At 40.1% G+C, this 20,259-nt stretch overlaps 1 protein-coding gene across 1 annotated transcript in view; it reads left to right on the top strand.

Moving 5' to 3' along the window:
- LOC138059641 (uncharacterized) overlaps positions 1 to 20,259 on the top strand; it is a 106,078-nt gene that overhangs the window by 70,485 nt on the left and 15,334 nt on the right. The window contains exons 41-48 of the mRNA XM_068905259.1: positions 5,854 to 5,994; positions 9,939 to 10,129; positions 10,406 to 10,547; positions 13,449 to 13,798; positions 15,774 to 15,915; positions 16,775 to 16,915; positions 17,123 to 17,313; positions 17,534 to 17,675. Of these exons, the coding sequence (XP_068761360.1) occupies positions 5,854 to 5,994; positions 9,939 to 10,129; positions 10,406 to 10,547; positions 13,449 to 13,798; positions 15,774 to 15,915; positions 16,775 to 16,915; positions 17,123 to 17,313; positions 17,534 to 17,675 (1,440 nt within the window). The remainder of the gene's footprint in view (positions 1 to 5,853; positions 5,995 to 9,938; positions 10,130 to 10,405; positions 10,548 to 13,448; positions 13,799 to 15,773; positions 15,916 to 16,774; positions 16,916 to 17,122; positions 17,314 to 17,533; positions 17,676 to 20,259) is intronic.

Raw genomic sequence — 20,259 nt, 5'->3', positions numbered from 1 at the left:
TTACAAACGGCCAGAGCTAACGTCAGAAGTCCTCATGGAGGAAATTCTTGCAATGTTAGAATCCTTTTTGATTCATGTTCCCAAAAGTCTTATATAAGCTCACGGTTAAGGAGCAAATTGAGCTTACGACCAATTGGGAACGATACAGTTCTAATACAAACTTTTGGAAACAATGAACCCTCATTGAAACAATGTAGCATCGTTCAGTTTGCATTGGAATGTCAAGACAATTTGACAGTGTTCATTAATGCTTATGAAGTTGAGTTGATCCGTGGTCCCATCACAAACCAGACCATTGAAATTGAACAACAGTGTTACCCACATCTGCAAGGCTTACCTCTGGCTGATCACTCACGAGGTGATGAGGATCTAGAAATTGATGTCATGATTGGAGCAGATCATTACTGGTCTGTGGTTCAGAATCACGTGGTAAGGGGGGAGCTACATGGACCAGTGGCAATTCGTACAAGATTAGGATGAGTGATCCTGTGAATGCGGCAAGTGCGAATACACAGTTATCAACTGTTAACGTGTCCCATGTTATGAAAACTGAATGTCAAGTCATTGAAGAGAACTTAGTTTCAGATGATTTCTTACTGAAAGAGGAGCTAAGTAAGTTTTGGGACTATGACACTCTTGTAGTAAAGGATAGAGAGGGAGATTTTCTTGAAGACTATCTTACCAAAGTGAAGTTCAATGGAATCCGTTATGAAGTGTCTCTTCCCTTCAAGACTGAACACCCGATTATTCCGGACAATTACTTGTTGGCACAGAATCGCCTTGTTTCTTCATTGCAAAGATTAAGGTCCAAGCCAGAATTGCTCCAACAATATGACAGTGTCATCAAGGAACAATTAAATGCTGGTGTTGTTGAATTGATTGATAAGAGTCATGATTTAGACACCCTTCCTGGAACTGTACATTACATTCCTCATGAAGAAGTATTAAAAGAAGACAGAATCACTACTAAACTACGTGTGGTTTATGACGCCAGTGCTAAATCCCGCATTGAACCAAGTTTGAATGACTGTCTCCTACCAGGTCCAGCCTTAACTCCATTGATCTTTGATGTCTTGCTGAGATTTCGCCTCCATAAAGTGGTTTTGATTGGTGATTTAGAAAAAGCATTCTTGAACATTAAAGTCAATCCAGCAGAGAGAAACTTGTTAAGGTTCCTATGGGTAGATGACATCAACTCCCCGAATCCAGAAGTGATCACACTGAGATTCACTCGTCTTGTTTTTGGTCTAGTTTGCTCTTCATTTATTTACATACATACATACTTTATTGAACCTCCCCAAAGGGGCTTTTCAGGAACAATAATAATTATAAAATAATAATTTACATAATTATTTAAATTATTTACAAGATTAAAATAACCAATCATCACTATCAATTACATAACTACTCATCACGATATTAATCACTTCCTACAAAATCCCTTAGCAGTTTGTTCCTTAAACGCTTCTTAAAGATTATTTCGTTACTACAAAGTTTCAAATTAGATTCCAAGGAATTCCATATGCTAACAGTTCGGTAATAAAAAGTTCTCTGTCCAGAGGCAGTTTTAAAAAGAGGGATATTTAAAAATTGGGAACTCCTGGTTGTATAACTATTTACATCAGAACGTTTGGTGAAAATAGTGCTCAGGTATTCAGGGGCACGACAATTCATACATTTAAAAGCCAAAATGGTATTTCGATAATAAAGCTGACTGGATACTGGAAGCCACTTAAGGCGTTTCAGTTCAGGCGTAACATGATCATATTTCCGAAATTCCACTTACTATTCTACACGCAAAGTTTTGTACCGATTGTAGTTTGTCGATATTTAACTTCGAGCAGTTGGCCCACACGTTCGAACAATAAAACAATTTGCTAAAAACTAAGGCATTAATAACTATCAAAAGGGTCTTTCTGTCGAATGCATGTTTGACGCGGTTAATCTGCCCGAGAGAAGACATGCATGACGAAACGGTCTTAATAATGTGATTGTTGTACGATAAATGTGGGTCCAATAACACTCCCAGGTCCTTTGCAATTTCACTAGGTGATAAGTCCTTCCCTAATAAAGATAGGGTGATATCTTGAATGTAACATTGATTTTGAATGTAACATTGAGAAACCACTTAACAAGGTATGAGAACATTGATCCTGAATTTGTGGCTGCTGTTGTGAGAGCTTTGTATGTTGATGACTTTGCATCTGGAGAGAACTCGGTAACGAAGTGTTTTGAACTTTACCACAAGTTGAAGTTGCGGTTCAGAGAAGGAGGTTTTAATATGAGAAAGTGGGCATCGAACAGTGAAGAGTTAACTGAAATGATCAAAAGAGCAGAAGAATCTTTGTCTTGGGAACCGGAGCTGTCTTGTAAGGCTACTCCTACATTGACCGAGCCGAACATTGAGGAAGAAGATTGGACAGTGTCAAATTCAAACAACAATGTGAGCAAAGAAACCGTTGTCAAAGTAATGGGAGTTCAATGGGATCGGATGGAAGATAATTTCGAGTTTGATCTTGCTACCTTTTCTAGACAAGCCTTAGAGGGAACTTTCACTACACGGACATTATTGAGCAGTACTGCTCGATTCTATGATCCATTAGGCTTGCTGTCACCAGTTATCTTACCCTTAAAGTGCATGTTCCAAGAAATTTGTCATTTAAAACTTGGTTGGGATGAAGCTTTGCCGGAAGGTCTCGCGTCGCGCTGGAAGGAGTTACTACGAGACATGTGGGAAGTCTCAAGCATTGTAGTGTCTCGTTGCATCCTGGGTGATGTTCAAGTCGAAGACGTCACGTCTATTCAACTGCATGGGTTCGCAGATGCTAGCAAGTCTGCGTATGGAGCAAATGTCTACATCAGGTTGACAACCTCTGGAACCAGTTCTGTTTGCCTTCTAGCGTCCAAAACAAGAGTTGCTCCCTTGATCGGTGAATCAATCCCTCGACTGGAGTTAATGGCCGCCTTGACACTTGCGAATTTGACGACAGCCGTGCATGAGGCATTGACCTGCACTATGAAGATAGACGCTGTTTTCAATTGGACTGACTCTCAGATCGTGTGGTGGTGGATTAATAGAGAGTTTAAACAATTCAAGCTGTTTGTTCAGAATCGAGTTCAGAAGATTCGAAGTCTGTGGAGTAAGGATCACTGGAGATATTGCCCGTCTGAGTCTAATCCTGCTGACATAGCGTCGCGAGGGTCAAAGAGTTCTGTTCTCGCTCACAGTGATCTATGGTGGAAGGGAGCTCCATTTCTGAAAGAAGGAGAAGTTTAGTGGCCAACCTATCTGATAATCCAATCGGTGAGAGTACATTCCCAGAAGAAGTAACAAAGGAATTGAGAAGGAAACCTGAAATTTGAAATGTTATGACAGTATCCGTGCAGTGCTTTCAGAACATTTCAGAAGTCATCTGTCCAGAAAGATTTAGTAGTCTCAGTAAACTTGTCAGAGTAACCGCTCTTGTGCTGAAATTCATCCAGAAGCTCAACAGGAAGATAGAAATAACTGACATCAGTATGGAGGATCAGAATATTGCTACGAATCTCTGGTACAAAGACGCTCAAGCCAAACGTGAAGAAAAGGAGAAATCAAGTTCGACTTGAGAACAGTTAGGAGTCTTTAAGGATGCCAACGGACTTCTGCGATGCAAGGGACGAATCCAGAAGTCTTCACTTCCATACTCAACAAAACATCCCATTCTGTTATCTAGAAAGCAGCATTTCACTAAGCTCGTGATCATACAGTCCCACGAAAACGTGAATCACAATGGAGTTGGAGAAACTCTTACTGAAATCTGATCACAATTCTGGATAATCAAAGGAAGGCAAACTGTTAAGGATGTACTTTCCAAGTGTGTTCGTGCAAGAAATTACAAGGAAGAGCCTACAGCTCTCCACCTACTCCACCACTACCTGCATTCCGAGTTTCAGAGAAAATGGCTTTCTCTAAAGTAGGTGTGGATTTTGCCGGACCCTTGTACGTGAAGAATATATACTTATCCAAGGGAGAAATGCACAAGTGTTACTTTGCTCTGTTTACGTGTGCTAGTACAAGAGCTTTGCACCTTGAACTTACGCCAGACCTCTCCGCCAATTCGTTCTTAAGAGTGCTGAAGCGATTCTTCGGTAGAAGAGGACTACCGACCCTGTTCATTTCAGACAACGGGAAAACTTTCCGAGATGCAAAGGTTAAGAAGTTTGCTCTTGATCGGAACATTGACTGGAAATTCAATATACCCACAGCCAGCTGGTGGGGCGGATTCTTCGAAATCTGTGTGAAACTTGTGAAAAGATGTCTCAAGAAAGTGCTCGGAAATGCGAAGTTGAGTTATGAAGAGTTAGAGTCAGTGTTGATCGAAACTGAAGGCGTTTTGAATTCTAGGCCATTGACCTATGTCTACGATGAGCTAACAGAAACTGCACTCTCGCCTTCTCATCTTGTAATTGGTCGTCGACTTCTAGATCAATCTCGTGCCATCACAGTACCTGTAAACACTTTGCCTAGACGAGAGAGATATTTAGACGGTCTTCTCACCCATTTCAGAAATCGATAGAAGAAAGAATATCTTACAGGTATCCGCGAGTACCAGAAACTCAAGGGAGGTGAACCAAGAAGAACAATTCAAGTAGGAGACGTTGTGCACATCTATGCTGACAAGACACCCAGACAACAGTGGAGAATGGGGAAAGTAGAGAAACTGTTACAGGGACAAGACAACGTTGTGCGCGCAGCAGAAGTGGTAACAGTAGATAATTCTCTCCGCAAGACTCGCTTAAAACATCCAATTCAAAAGCTCTATCCTCTTGAAATCAACGTGTGTGACGAACACGTAACTAATGCGAGAACAGGACAGTTTGACAGTGGAATGAACATTCAGATAGTTAGAGATGAAGACATCCCTACAGTGATCACTGCTCCATGAACTGTCTGACCGTATCTTGAGCGTTTGACACTGAAGCTAAAGAGCTAAATTCGGTTTTGCGTTAAATCAGTCTGATTTGTTCAAACTTTCTTGATTGACTTCGACGTCAATCAGGAGGGAGTGTGTTAAAAACTGGAAACTAGTGTTACACGAGCTTTAGTTTGATTGACATGTGACAGGAATTACATCTTATCGAGTTTTTGGCGGTATTATATTTTGTGTATTGGCGGAATTATATCTCGGAAATCTTAGGAAATCTTCTCTACCAGGAATTGTATTCTAAAAGGAAGTCATCTATCATTAAAGAGTTTGGATCATTAAAACACGCCGGAAATACGTCTGCGTTCCAGCCTTCAGCACGTAAAATGTCGATAATTTTGCTAGCATCGTGAAAAAAATCATCGCATTTACACGCTTCTGCAACCTCAAAATCCTGCTCGATGTTCCAGCTTTGCTCAGGTTTTTGTTATCGCCAGATGATGCGGACAGGAGTGGTAGATCATTGGATTTTGATAACCGGCATTAAAATCAATGTCCATAAAATGACTTTTCGAAAAGAAACATCATGTTTAGAAGTTTTTATGGAACATTTTCCTCGATCAGTTGAATCGGCCGTTACAACTGTCTCAAAATGACGTGACGTCACGCGCTCTCGCATCCTTAGGGTTGTCTGCCTGTTTTAGGACCAGAACTTTGCTAAGTCAGCTCCTCCCTAAAATATTCCGTTTTTTATTTTGCGGGTTTTAAACGAATTTGAAGTAAGGATTTGATGTTTCTGTACTTCGGCTTAGTCCTCTACCTTCATTTCTCCATTAAAGCGTTTCTAACGTCCAAGGAAACGACCATTTAAGGCCGATTGCAAATTTGGGCCAATTTTTGTGGATATCAAATTGTTGACTAGGTCAAACGTCCCGTTTGCGTTTCGCAGGAATCGAAACTCCAGACGTAGGGTGTACATCTCCTTTGGGAATGGCAAAAGGAACGATACCAGATGCGGCCATTGTAGCATCGTCCAGATACAACCAATACGGAGGACCAGAACGCGCAAGGTTAAACATGCAGAAGCAAGGTATGTAGTCTTGCAAACTAACTGTCTTCAACCTGGCATCACTTTAAAGTGGAGTTCAACGTATGGATAACTTCCGATTACCACCTCGCGGGGGTTCCACCATTTTCCATCAGTGTAGGCTCTAGGAAGCTTGCTAATTTGACAATTGGCCTGCTTTAAAGCTCAAACGTTTGGCATTTTATCAAAAATACGTCATAAAATACTGTGTTTACCTGACATTGGTAGGTAAGAGAGTTTTTTTTCTCCAAGTTTCAACCGGGGTACTCAAGAGAAAGATAAAATAGACATCTCCTCCTTATGTACGTCTCAAACAAAGGCTCTGTCACGGCATTGCAGTTCATTGTGTGTAGCACGGAAAGGGTAGATACAAATTTGTATCATAGAATCAAGTAAAATGAGGAAGACTGTCAGGTAAATACGCGAACGATTGCTGTAGATTATGCGCATCTAATCTAAAATTGCAATCGGAGATCATTAAAACAAAAAACACTCTTTTTAGTATCGACCGAAACCTGGTTTAATTAAATAAAGGGAGAGAATGAATGAACCACCGATCGACGATCCAAACCTCAAGCCAAGAACTCTTTAGCGGAATGTCGATTTACTGTCTAATTAAACTACTCAAGTAAAAGTCTTGATCGTTAATCATAATAATAATCCAAGTTCCCGTGTTGATGTGTTCAACCCGTTTCACGAGAAAACTAAATCAATGATCTGAAAACTGTTGCCAACTTAGTCTTGCAGAACTTGAATGTGCGAAGCGAGCTCGAGACCCTTAATTTACCTCTCTGATTCTATATTAAAGAGGTCAAGCCCAGACGATCTTGCAGCATATTCCAACAACATTTTAGTTCACAAAGCTGAGATTTGGTGTCCATTTTGGATGTTGTCCCTCACAGGTGCCTGTAACGTTTTAGATTCGCCATAGAGTGAATTGAAGGCGAGAATTTCCCTTGCACTGTCGACGGCAGTATCTGCGAAACGATCACAAGCAACCTTTTTGATGAAAATATTTATTAATTCGCCAAACTGAAGATCGTGTATATCAATCGTGGGTAGAATAACTATAACATCTTTACCGGAAGCAGTCTCCTACTCTTTCTTGAGCAAAATGTCCCGTTCTTTTTCAATGTTAGATAAGCAAGTAGAGCTTTTGATATACTCCATTCAATGGTCGCCTTTTTTTAAATTTTCCGTCATAGTAGTACAAACTTGACGAAGGTCTCAAGTAACGTTTGATTGACGTGTTCTTGCTATCAGCCAATCAGAAATTTTCGCCCGCTTAGTGATCAATTGAAAAGCCAAGGCAAATTTTATGCCACATTTTATGGTTTAGAAATAAAACAAAAAATGTTTTAGGCCCCCCTATTTCCCTACTACTGATGGAGTTCACTATCTTACATTAAAAAGGGTCTTATGTAAGGTTCGCTTGAAACTCCTACGGGCAGTAAAATGGCTTCTGATATATAGTTTTCTTCCAAGTCAAATTCTTCCCCTATCTTATCCCATACCTTAGGCTTTTCGTACGTGTGCTTTATTACAAATCAATGGTAGTCACGACTACTACAGCTTTCTGGTGCTCCTCTAAATGTGTAATAAACTGGCGTTTGGTTTGTCCGATATATACTTGTTCGGACAAGCAAACCTCTTTTTCAAAAACTCAGTATTCTGGATATTTATAGTATACATTTTTATGTACATGTACCACCGAGGAATGCTTCCTTGTTCTTTTCAAAACCTATTTCAAACTGGAAGCCAACTTTATAATTACTTTACCCAAAATGCTGAGTCATATCGTTCTCATGGTTGCAGAACAAACATAAAAAAAGGTCCAAAATTGTGGAGCTCCTTACCCTATTCGATAACTCAATCTAATAATGTAAGAACTTTTAAACACTCACTTAAAGCTTACCTTATGCTTCCACAGAACAGCTAATAAATATAGAGCACATGAGAGGCCTGACCCATTATGGAAATGCAACCATTCCTGGGTTGGGTCAAGCTCTTATGGTAATGAATATGTGAAATATTTTCAAGTTATCAGTACATCCTGTTAGCTTCTCGGTGTTGCTCCCTAATTCTTTTCTTTTAATTTCTTCGTTTTTTTAACTATTTTCCATTTTCTTTGTCTCTCTTTTTCCCGTTTTAATTAAACTGCTGTAATTAATAAGAGGGAGTCCTCCTTATAAGCCCCCATGGCCTCTTGAGACTTCCTCGCTATTAATTGCATTTCTTGATTCGCTTCTTTATGATATGCATAAAAAAAGGTGTACGGAAAAACTGCAAAACCTGCTGTAACAGTTTTTTAACAATTACCGAGGAAGGACTTTGGACAGCCCTTTGCCTTCAGAACATCGAACACGAAAGCTCTTTAACTTTAGAATCACGTAAGGATGGAAGTTATCCCCCCCTCGTGAGCGAGATCGTAGTCTCTGACTTTGTAAGGTTGTAGTCTGACGGACTTTGCAGCCTGTCCATAAACACCACGAACTTGCCCTTATCAGCAAACAGAACGAGCCTATCCGGATCGTTCTTTAGCCCTTCAAAAACATCTTTGCAGATTTTTTGGGGGGAGGTTTGGAGCGACTTAAAATGCTAGCAACTACAGCTCTGACCAATAATTTTTGATCAACGCTTAGTTGTAAAATGCCTTCCTCAACTGATGCGATGAGAGATTGAGAAATCAACCACACCAAACTCTGTAGAGACCGATGAAATTGGTCTATGCGTAACGTCAGAGAGTAAAAGGCAGTATTTGCCATGGGTTTGTATTACTTACTAGTACTTCGCACGCGAGGCCACAATCTCAAACTCGGTGGAAGTACCTTATTTTCCTTGCATCGATGGTTGAAAAATAAATGACTGTGCCTGCTCTTTAGTTCTAAAGAGAATGCCTTCGTAAACGTTGTTAAGTTGGTCTGTCCTAACAGTGGTGTGTTTATGCTTATCACTGTTTGTGTCGATCCAACCTAATGCATAGGTCATTACACGGCATTACAATCTTTAGCGTTAAATTTTTCTGATTGTTATGATTATTATTGGGATATTATCAAATTGTTGGGTAACTTCGTCGTGCTTTAGCGCCCACAAGCAATACCGCTAGCCATGATTACCACGAGAAAAGCAACTCATTGGTCCCTGTGCCTTTGGTGCTCCGCTTGGCGGTCCTTCGGGCCGCCGGAGCTCCGCTATAATCATCTCATATCCAGCAAGCGAGAGAAACAATTGTTTTATTGAAATGGCCCACAAACTCAGGCCGTGGATAAATCTTTCCTACTTTATTTTGCAAAAAAAAAAACAAAAACAAAAAAAAAAGAGAGAAAGCGAGAAACAAAAAAACAAAAAACAAAAAAACTTATGAGTGGAATTGGATTTGAAACACCTTAGGAGCGTTCAGGAGCTCGTTCAACATGAGTCCGTGCATTCCAGATCGAATTTGGAATTATCCAATGATACACTTTTTAATAAAAAAAAGAGAGTTTATCAGTACAGTTGGGTCGATCATTTAATCAAAGTAGAAATAAACAAGGGCCTAAAACTGAGACTTACGGTATTTAATAACATGTTAGGTTTAGAGATTGGGTAGATACTTTGCTTGAAAAAGGCATTTGAAAAATATGCCACATGAATCTTGCTTTTTAATTTTAATGATCAATTAATAATAGCCGTGTCTTCAGAACTGTTTCCATTGTAAGAGAATTTGTTAATAGTTCCTTTGATTAAAAGTGTATGACGGTACGGGAGGTTATATTATTTACAGAAACTCGCAAGTTATTTTGTGTAGAACGCATTAAGTGTCAGTGAAAATCTGAATATTCTCTCTTTGTGCTTCTCCACCGAAGACTGTCAAAAATATAAAAGCAATAGTTGTCTTGCTCGTCCAAGAGAAAGGCACCATGAACGTAAAAGCTATTGATGAAACCAAGAGTTTAATTCACCTTTAGGTAATTTCTATGGAGGATGGACTTCCCAGTATACCGATGCTAAGCAGTTCCTTCAGATTGACTTAGGACAAGTCACCAAAGTTACACGAATAGCCCATCAGGGCCGATCTGACGCAAGCTGGTGGACAAAGACTTACACATTATCTTACAGTGATGATGGAGGCAAATTTATGCCGTATAATAATAGCCAGGTGCGAAACAATAGGGATCTGTTTGAGATGTGTATCAGATCAGAGACGTATATTTGAGCTGCGGAAGCTCGGAAGCATGTCAAGACTTTAGCTCAATGCACTTATAACGTTACTTGAGCAACAACGAAATATCTGAAGAGTTCCGGCTTGAACTGTTTGAACCCACTATCTCAATTTGAAACACTTTAAAAGTTGCAACAAGTGCTGGCTTAGTCAATGTCAAGTAACAATGTTTTTCTCTTGAACATCATGTAAATATTAATATTCTCATGATAGGTCATAGAGGGAAACAAAGATTCCAAAACCGCTGTTGGAAGGATTCTGGATCCGCCCATCGTAGCTCGATTTCTTAAAATCAATGTTCAATCATTTTATGGATATCCGACCTTACGAATAGAGCTTTATGGATGCACTGAAGGTAAGTGCTAGAATGATGCAATCTCAGTGTATGATGCAACCTCGGAGACCTAGGGGCAGATGTCGGGACGATTGAATGTTCGTGGTGAAAGTTTACTACAAGAACGGGAAGAGCCCCTGGGCGCTCAATCTTACCATATGAGTTCCAGAAGCGTTCGAATTTTCTGCTTCGGGTGACTCTGATCTTTTTTTACACGAAGTAGTTTTCGTCATCGATCGCCATAGTTGCGTAGCGCGTTCAACAGGGAACGTTTCTCGGGGAAAGTCTTAGAACAAATCGTTAACGAAGCTGGAAAGTTTACAAGCTTTAGCACGGCTGCAAGCAACAAACACTCTGCCATAAATGTCTACGGCTGATCTTTCGAAGGTATAGTAAATATTTATTACTGATACGCGAAGCACGACCTTCACTTTCTACACCTTTGCTCACTAGCTTGTCTAGTCGCCGCAACGCCAAGCTTACTTTTTACATCTCCATCTTCGTCTCACGACTTCTGAAGCTTTCTACGGCGTGAAAATGTCCGTTAAACGCGCTATGCAACTATGGTGATCGATGAGGAAAAGTACTTCGTGTAAGTAAAGATGAGAGTTACCCGGCTGCTCCTCTTTGCTGATTTTTGTGGTCAATCAGAAGCAAGGAATTCGAACGCTTCTCGAACTTGTTCGGTTATTGTGCAGTAGAGGAACCGGTTTGACTAGTTTAGGTGCTGACCTTTGCCACGCACTTCTGTCACTCGTTCTCTGTTGTTTACAATAATAATTTACTTACTAAAAATTAGTGCCAAAAGGTTGGATAATAAGTAACTTATTAGACGTTTTGGTGTGTAGTATTGATGTGTATTTTGACGAGCCCGCTAGATGTATAAAGTTCTAAATCATACAGGAATACTTTGTTAGAGATAGGAGGATGAATTAACCTAAAAAAATACTACTAAGTGATGTCTAAAAATGCTCAGGTCAGAACCTGATGTTTTATTATGTTGTGCATAAACAAGTAATTTTATTATGAAATTGTAATACATAATCTCACGGGCCACTGAACGAGTGAAGTTTAGGACGATTGTGGAATGTCAAGAGTGATACTTATTTTAAATATCACTTGTGACAGTAATTTACCAAAGTGGAAGTGGTTAGTTGTGGATATTGCCGAGAAGCAAAGCAATATATTATACTGACTGAAACAATGAGATAATATAAAAAAAGGGGTTTTAATCAATTTATACCTGCAACGATTACAAAATTTTCGAGAGCAAATCCCGCACGAGTTTCTCATAGATGAGTAGCAAAGGATATTCGGAGTTTAAGTATCCGATCAGAATTCGCCTTCAACGCTATCCACTTTTTTAGTATAAATCCACTCTATTATTTGTCTAGGCAATTACCGGAGTAACTTTTAGTGCAGCCTCTTTTTAGTTTAGAAACTGCAATTTTCACATGCAGTTTTTTTTCCGAATTTGACTAAAAAAGGTGTTTCTCTTGGCCATTCAAATTGCAGTACTTTCTCGGTAAATGTAAATATACCGATGATAAATGATGCAAAGTGACCGTGAAAAAGATGATAAGCTAGTATTTTGACAACAGAGTCCCGGGCAGTGCATCTTCAAACTCCGTAATAACAGCTGGATGCTCTATCCACTGAGCTATAAAAAAAGCTATATAAGCACCCTGACTCCCCAGACGTTTTAGTGGCTCAATTAGTACAGCATCCGACTGATGTTACGAAGGTTGTATGTTTGAATATTGCATGGGACTGCTTTTTGAACTGTCCTTTCTCTCGTTCCCAAGCAAGTAGCTTACCATATTTTTTTAGTAATAGTTCGTAAGGTCAATAGTTCATTTCATTTTTTTACTGCAAGTGGTCACCTCGAGCTCTAAAGAACATCCTTACGCTATCACGCATGACTCAGGAGTGTTAGCAAGTCGATTCCAAAAAAGAAAATTACGCAACCTCAATACAGCAAGAAAGTCAAGTACTCGTTTTTTATTATTATTGCTATTTGGTCATAATCTCTGTGAGACAACTTAATTTCTTTTTTTACTGTATCAATTAGCGTGTCCTCTTTTATTAAAAAAATTACTCGCCCTCGTGCAATTAGTGTGAGATATCCTGCACCTTGCACTTCGTTTTCGTGAAACGTTGCTTAAGGTAATTCCTTAGTATTGCATTGCGCATCCCTACTGCGCACGATTTTCGCGTCATTAGCGCGCGCACATGAGCACGTGCGCATACAAAACGTAAGAGATTTCGCTCAAACTAAACCCGATAGCGAAATAAATGCTCCTTCTCTCTCAAACGGGCACGGTGACCCCCGATTTTTTTTCAGGTATTTGCTAAGAACACTCTAATAAAGAACATATTTGAAGAAGAAAAAAAGTTTGATAGTAGAACATGATTTTTTTTTTGAAAAACAGCTCCTTACTGGGTATATTTTACCCAAGGCGAGGACTTCAAGCTAACCACGGAACTGTCCCAAAAAGTGCACTATTCCCACAACCAGGGAATCAAAGACGGCGTAAATCAAGCAATACTGCTTATGTAAATAAAATAAGCTTTATTTTCAAAATAAATTTTTTTGTCTCTGAAGTAACCAAGACTTAATTCTGTATGAAGGTGATTCGAATGTTTAACACGAAAACAGTAAAAAATACCCCATTTTAAGAGCCTGCTGACGCGTAAACAAGCACGGTGACCCCATTTTTTTATTGCATTTTTTTAATGTTCATATCATGAATGTTAATTATGCCAAGTTTCCAAAAAAGTTTGATAGTAGAACAATTTCAAGGGAATTACCTTAAATCGGTATTTGCTCCTCACTGCAATTGCAAGAAGGCAGACCTGTCGTACAGGTTTGTTTTATGATAACTTATTGTTAACACGAGTTCAATCTTAATTTTGGTCGAGGTTTTCCTACGCCGGCAACACCGCCATGCATAAAAGCCCTGGGAATGCAATCAGGAGATATACCAGATTCAGCAATCACCGCTTCAAGTTTTGGTGGGAGTGGTCTTGCTCCCTACGTTGGCAGGCTTCACTTTCTTTCCTCTGGCAGTGGTAAACAGGGAAGTTGGGCTGCCAGAACCAGTGACGTAAACCAATGGTTTCAAGTTAATTTTGGAAAATGGACGAAAATCACAGCGGTAGCATCTCAAGGAAGGCAGGATTCTGATGAGTGGGTGGGAAGCTACACTCTCGCATACAGCTATGAAGGAGTATTTTATACCCCTGTAAATCGAGAAGACGGACTTATAAAAGTAAGAGCTTGTGAAATTAAGACCATAAACTGCAAAGTTATTATTACTATCGTTACTAAATATCCTACGAAGGTAATTTGAAAAAAAAAAAAGACACCATGCAGATTAAAAACGTGCCTCCGCCTGCTTAAGGTGGTTTACTACAGTTATGCGAAGAAAAAATATCAAAATTGTGAAATCTGTGAAGTTAAACAAAAATGATGCCTCTTGTGGTCACTGCAATTGATGTAAAATGCAATTTTACCTAACAAATAAATACAAATCAGGGGAAAACGCTTAATATAGTGACGGACTTCCTGGAGGGGGGACTGGAAACTAGACATTTCGAAGGCCTTTTTCTCAAAACGTAGCCGTACAACAAGGGTTAAAATTTTGGGAATTAGTAAACAACATATAGACAAAACCGTCAACATTTTTTCAAAAAGTTCTATCAGATAGTTTTTCAGATATTATTAAAATAGACGAAAATCGACGTTTTTGTAATTTGTGAAAAACCTGTATGGCAGATTTAACTATTTATTTCTCTGCATAATTATTTTTTCTCGCTTTCGGAAATCCTGAAATTTTGAGGTGGGGTTGTACGGCTGGTTTTCGAGAAAAAAAAGCGTTTGAAGTGTCTAGTTCCAGTCCCCCCTCCAAAAGGTCGGTCACTATGTTTAGCATTTTCCCCTGATTTGCATTTATTTGTTCGGTAAAATTACATCTTACATCAATTGCAGTGACTAACACTTCAGAAGAGACTTCCTGTTGCTTTAATTTCACAGATTCCAAAACCTTGATCTTTTTCTTCGGAAAGCTGTGGTAAGCCACCTTAATTCACGATTATCGACAGGTTTTCTTGGGTAGATTCCTTGGCTATCATCGTTTGGACTTTTCCTGTTTTGGAGGATTCCGATAAATATATCCTAAGATTAAAAAATGGTCTTTGAGAAAGAATGGTTTGAACCAAGGAGTTAGATACTTTGATGGAATTTGATCGTCTGGGTGAAAGTAGTCCCATGAAAGACTGTTGCCACTGGTGACGCTTCAAAAACCTGAGTGGAAGTCATCTTTAGAATCAAGTGGCAGTTGGAAATTCAAACGAATGTAGGGATGCTCTGTCCTGTGTTGTGATTGGTAGTGGGAAAAGTAATCTAAAAAGTAATGTAAAAGAAATGTAAAGAGTAATGTGGGAAACGTATTGTGTGACATTCCTTTTCTCGCTACCAATCACAACACAGAACAGAACATCGCTACATTCATTTGAATTTCAACCCGTCACTTTCCTCTGAAGATGACTTCCGCTCAGGTTGTAGAAACGTCAGTCACTACAAACAGTCCTTCTCAGGACTACTTTCACCCAGACGATCAAATTCACCATCGAGGTAAATTACTCTTTGGTTGATGGTCAGGCATAACGGTTTCTGGGGTTATTACTATGGTCTATTGCAGCGGATCATCTTAATGGGAAAACTCTTATGTCCTAATTGTGGTTGTCAATTAACCGTTGATATCTAGATCTTAACGTCGAGCGCAAACGCCTTAACACACTCGGAGGAAATCTTGTGGACATTTTCGAACCGTTAATTCGTTAATTCCGTCTATTTGAAAAAATGCAATACTATCTTAGCACCAAAGAGGCACCCCAAGGAAGCAATCTCTGACTAAACAACATAAAAAATATATATTTTTCAACCACAGCATTCCAAGCAAAGATGAAAGACGCCCCAACCACCCTGTTACTTATATTGATAAAAGGCCGGTCAATCCATACCAGCATCTGATCAAGACCGATTAATGATTATATTGAAAGACAAACGAGAGACGTACGATTAACTGCACTATTGAAGTTTAATGTCATAGTTAGGTTTAATAATGAAAAACATAGAATCAACAATTGTACTGAATGCAGTATCTTGCTCAACTATTGATTGCGCTTGGGGTGCTTAAATTGACATAATGTGCATTGTGATCTTATCCTTTTTTTTGGTCTCAGACGTTTACTGCTAACTCAGACCGATACACCGTGGTGAAGAATGAACTGGACCAATCAGTAATAACAAAGTTCATTCGGATTCTTCCAAAAACTTGGAAATCGCGTATCTCCATGAGAACCGAATTTTACGGCTGCGATGAAGGTACAGTACATCTGAGTTCATCAAATAGGATTGCTCCCAGAAATTTATTTCCTTTTCTTGAGATCCAGTACATTGAACTCTGAAAAAGCTTGGCAACTTGCCTTTTCCTAAAGCTGCCCCGAAAAAAAAAAACGTATGATGAAACCAGAAGCTGCCATGAAACAAAAATCTCTCTGAATCTCGATTAAAGTTTGAGTTACCATTAAAAAAAGAGTCACATAAAGGCACTCATCCGTGGTCCTTAATCTGGTCTTGCTGGACAAAGGAGATCCCCGAATTCTGTTCACAGCATGAATGAGTTCGATAAACTTTTCGATCCTCATGTTATCGATTTCTTTTTTTGAGTCTGAGAAATAAAAAACCCAGTGTATCTCCAACGCCTTAATTACCCATTACGAAGCTCTTGAGGCACAGTAGGGCCTTCCGGTTCTTTTGGAGACATTTTGTAGCGCAGTTGGCTTCTACTAATATAAAGTTTTTCCTTTTGCTAACTCTCCATACAGGGGATATTGGGATCTCTTCGTCGTCCATACTAACTAAGCAAGCATTGCATGGACTGTTCTTTTTGAACTGCCCTTCTAATCTACCTTTGAAGATGCCTTGCATAGCATTGGGCTTTTGTTTCTATGAGGTCCGAAATGTCCCCGATCCACTAACGTACCATCAGTTTAAGTGCTTTTTAGTCGCGGTTTGTGTATTCAGTTTTCGTCTCTCCCTACTTTTTCACTGATTCATTGATGCGTCTCCGACGTTAAATCAGTCTTCAGCATACACCATGAATACTTTGTTTGCAAAAGTCTATATTAGTCTTCACCAAGTTGTTTGCTCTCTAAGATGCCCTATTGTAATTTCTTATTAGGATTCGAAATTCCAGACGTAGGGTGTACATCTCCTTTGGGAATGGAAAAAGGCACGATACCAGATTCGGCTATTGTAGCATCGTCCAGGTACAACCAATATGCTGGACCAGAACGTGCAAGGTTAAACTTGCCGAAACAAGGTACTGTGCCTCTGAGATTTGTGCTTCATTTATGTAACATATTTATGCTGGTCGATATCTTTCTTATGAGGTCAGAACTTTGTAATTGATTTCAAATGGAATCAAATTTCAAATGCTTCTAATAAAAGCAATAGTTGTCTTGCTTGTCCAAGAGAAAAGCACCATGAAAAAATTATTGATGAGACCAAGTGTTTCATTCACCTTCAGGTAATTTCTATGGAGGATGGACTTCCCAGTATACCGATGCTAAGCAGTTTCTTCAGATTGACTTAGGACAAGTCACCAAAGTTACAAGAATAGCCCATCAGGGCCGATCTGACGCAAGCTGGTGGACAAAGACTTACACATTATCTTACAGTGATGATGGAGGCAAATTTATGCCGTATAATAATAGCCAGGTGCGAAACAATAGGGATCTGTTTGAGATGTGTATCAGATCAGAGACTCTGTATGAAGGACATATATTTGAGGAATAACGAAACATCTGAAGAGTTCCGGCTTGAACTGTTTGAAGTTTGAAACACTTTAAAAGTTGCAACAACTGTTGGCTTAGTCAGTGTCAAGTAACAATGCTTTTCTGTGTAACATTATGCAAATATTAACATTCTAATAATATAGGTCATAGACGGAAACACAGATTCCAAAACCGCTGTTGGAAGGATTCTGGATCCGCCCATCGTAGCTCGATTTCTTAAAATCAATGTTCAATCATTTTATGGATACCCGACCTTACGAATAGAGCTTTATGGATGCACTGAAGGTAAGTGAAATACTCGCTAGAAGCAGTGTATGTATGCATCCTCGGAGACTCAGGGGCAGCTAGTCGGGAAGATTGAATGTTAGTGGTGAATGTTTACTACAAAGACGCGAAGAGCCCCTGGGCGCTTAATGTGAAGTGAAGTCTTTATTTATCGAGGGTAGCTCAAAATAGCATCTAAATGCTAATAAACTAGAGGCCCTCATTACAAGATCAAAATAGTTAAAATAGTTAAAAATCAGAGCTTATGATAAAATCTTACCATATGAGTTCCAGAAGCGTTCGAATTTTCTGCTCCGAGTTACTCTGATCTTTTCTTACACGAAGTAGATTTCGTCATCGATCGCCATAGTTGCGTAGCTTGTTCAACGGGGAGAGTTTCTCGGGGGAAGCCTCAGAACAAATCGTTAACGAAGCCGGAAAAATTACTTGCCGGCCGCAAGCAAGAAACACTCCACCATAAATGTCTACCGCTGATCTTTCGAAGGTGTAGTTATCGCGGATATAAACCACGGTAAGAAACGTACTTTTGTAAACGGTATAATTCAATAGAAAGTCTAACCGCTCTTTCCAAAAAGAAAACAAATCACAAAAATACAAAAATCACCAAAAACTAGCACCGCGTGCTTCACAAAATTGTCAATCAAAAATCTGAGCTATTATTGGTTTTTCAAAATAGAAACGATTACGTCATGCAATTGTCATTTGTCCATTTCCTCCTCCCCACACTGGGAGGTAACGAAAAGTGTGATTGCGTAAAACTCTCAAAACCCTAAGATAACAAGTTCCTTTCAGTTCTCATAATCATTGCTCATTCTCCTAGCCTTCTTGTAAAGGCACAAGTTTGTGGATAAGTCTCACAATGGGCAGATTTGGCTCCAGAAACAGCACAATGTCATTCTTCTTTAAATTTTTCACAACTTCTGTCCACTTTGGTCGTCTTTTCAGCAACGGAAGGTACTCCTGTAACCAACGCTTCCAAACCTGGGATATAATCTCTTAGACATTTCGCCACCGTTTGCGTGGGCTGCGTTCTGTGGTGTCAACGGTTTCGGGTGCAAATTGGCCACCAAGCTGCCCGTGTAAGAAATGGTTTGGGGTAAATGGTACAACATCTCGTGGGTCAGCAGATTGGTAGGTAAGTGGTCGAGAATTTAGTAGGCTCTCGACTCCGGCAACGAGCTTCTCATCGGTAACATTACTGCTTCCAAGAACTCCGAACGTCCTTCTTAGCTGACTTAATCAAAGCCTCGTGATTGCCACCGAAATGTGGGGCTCCTGGTGGATTGAAATATCATTTCACACCTCGATAAGCCGTGTCCTGCTGGATCTTGTTCTGGGCCAACTTACTGACGAGCTCTTTTAGTTCACCGACAGCTCCCACAAAATTCGTCCCACAGTCACTTATCATTTCCTTTTGCACCGGCCTCTTCGGCTAGTAAATCGGGTGAAGACATTCAGAAATCTGTCAGTATCCAGACCAAATGCTATTTCCAAATGAACTTCTCGAGTCGACAAGTATGTGAACAAGCAAAGCCACCTCTTTTGATGGCACACACCTCTTCCTTGTACTGTGGTAAAAGACCCTGCATAGTCCACTGCTGTTTCGTCAAAGGGACGGAAGGTGAACCTCACGCGGATCTTAGGAAGCGGAGCCATGATCTGTGTTGATGTCTTGTTCCTCCGTCGTTTGGACATGTTGCATTCTCCCTCCCATTCTCAAATATCCTCACGGGCTGCGATTACCCAATACTTTTCCCTCATTTGGGGCAGCACAAAATTGGTACTTGCTGAATGGTTGGCCAGCTCATGGTAATGTTTGACAATGAGCTTTGTAACCCACTGTCCTCGCGGCAGTATCTTAGGAAAACGTACATCATATGTTACGTATTCATCAAATTGCAGTCTTCCATTAGAATGGATACGGTCATCCTTGTTGAGGGCTTGGTTCAGCTTGGTAAGTGGGCCCTTTGGCGGTATTCGCTTCCCGGACACTAAGGCCTTGAACTCGTTCACGAAGGCTTCACGCTGGCATGATCGCACCATTTCTCTGATCTCGTGCGGTAACAACACCTTATTGGTCTACCTTTCTCTCTTTCTTGACATGTTATGAAGAACTCTAGTCACTCTTGCATTAACACGGACTAATCGGCTCGAACTTGAGAAGCGCTTTGGATCCAATCTCCAGCCTGTGGTAGTAGCTGTCTGATACGGTTTAGTCAAATCCTGTAATTGGTTTGTCTGCAGCGACACGTATGCGGTAAACTCTGTCCTCTGTTTCTTTCTTGTTCTCATCTCTGGCATGACGGTTAGGGAGTCTGCTAGCTGCATCTTCGGCCTCTCACTCTTCGACTTAGGCATCCATTGAGAACCGTCCCACCATAGAGGAGACTCGGCAAGTTCGACTGGATCAGTTCCTCTAGAACACAGGTCTGCCGGATTTTGTTCGGTGGGAACGTGCTGCCATTGAGCTGGATCTGTGTACATTTGTATTTCGCCAATGCGGTTTGCAACAAACGGGCGGAAATATCTCCTTCGTCCTCGGATCCACCATAAGACGTCTATGCTGTCAGAGTAGAAGGCTGCA

Source organism: Montipora capricornis, chromosome 1, assembly GCF_036669925.1.
Source record: "Montipora capricornis isolate CH-2021 chromosome 1, ASM3666992v2, whole genome shotgun sequence".
NCBI lineage: Eukaryota > Metazoa > Cnidaria > Anthozoa > Scleractinia > Acroporidae > Montipora > Montipora capricornis.
Note: the sequence above shows the minus strand (reverse complement) of the source record. Positions and strands in the feature narration are given on the sequence as shown.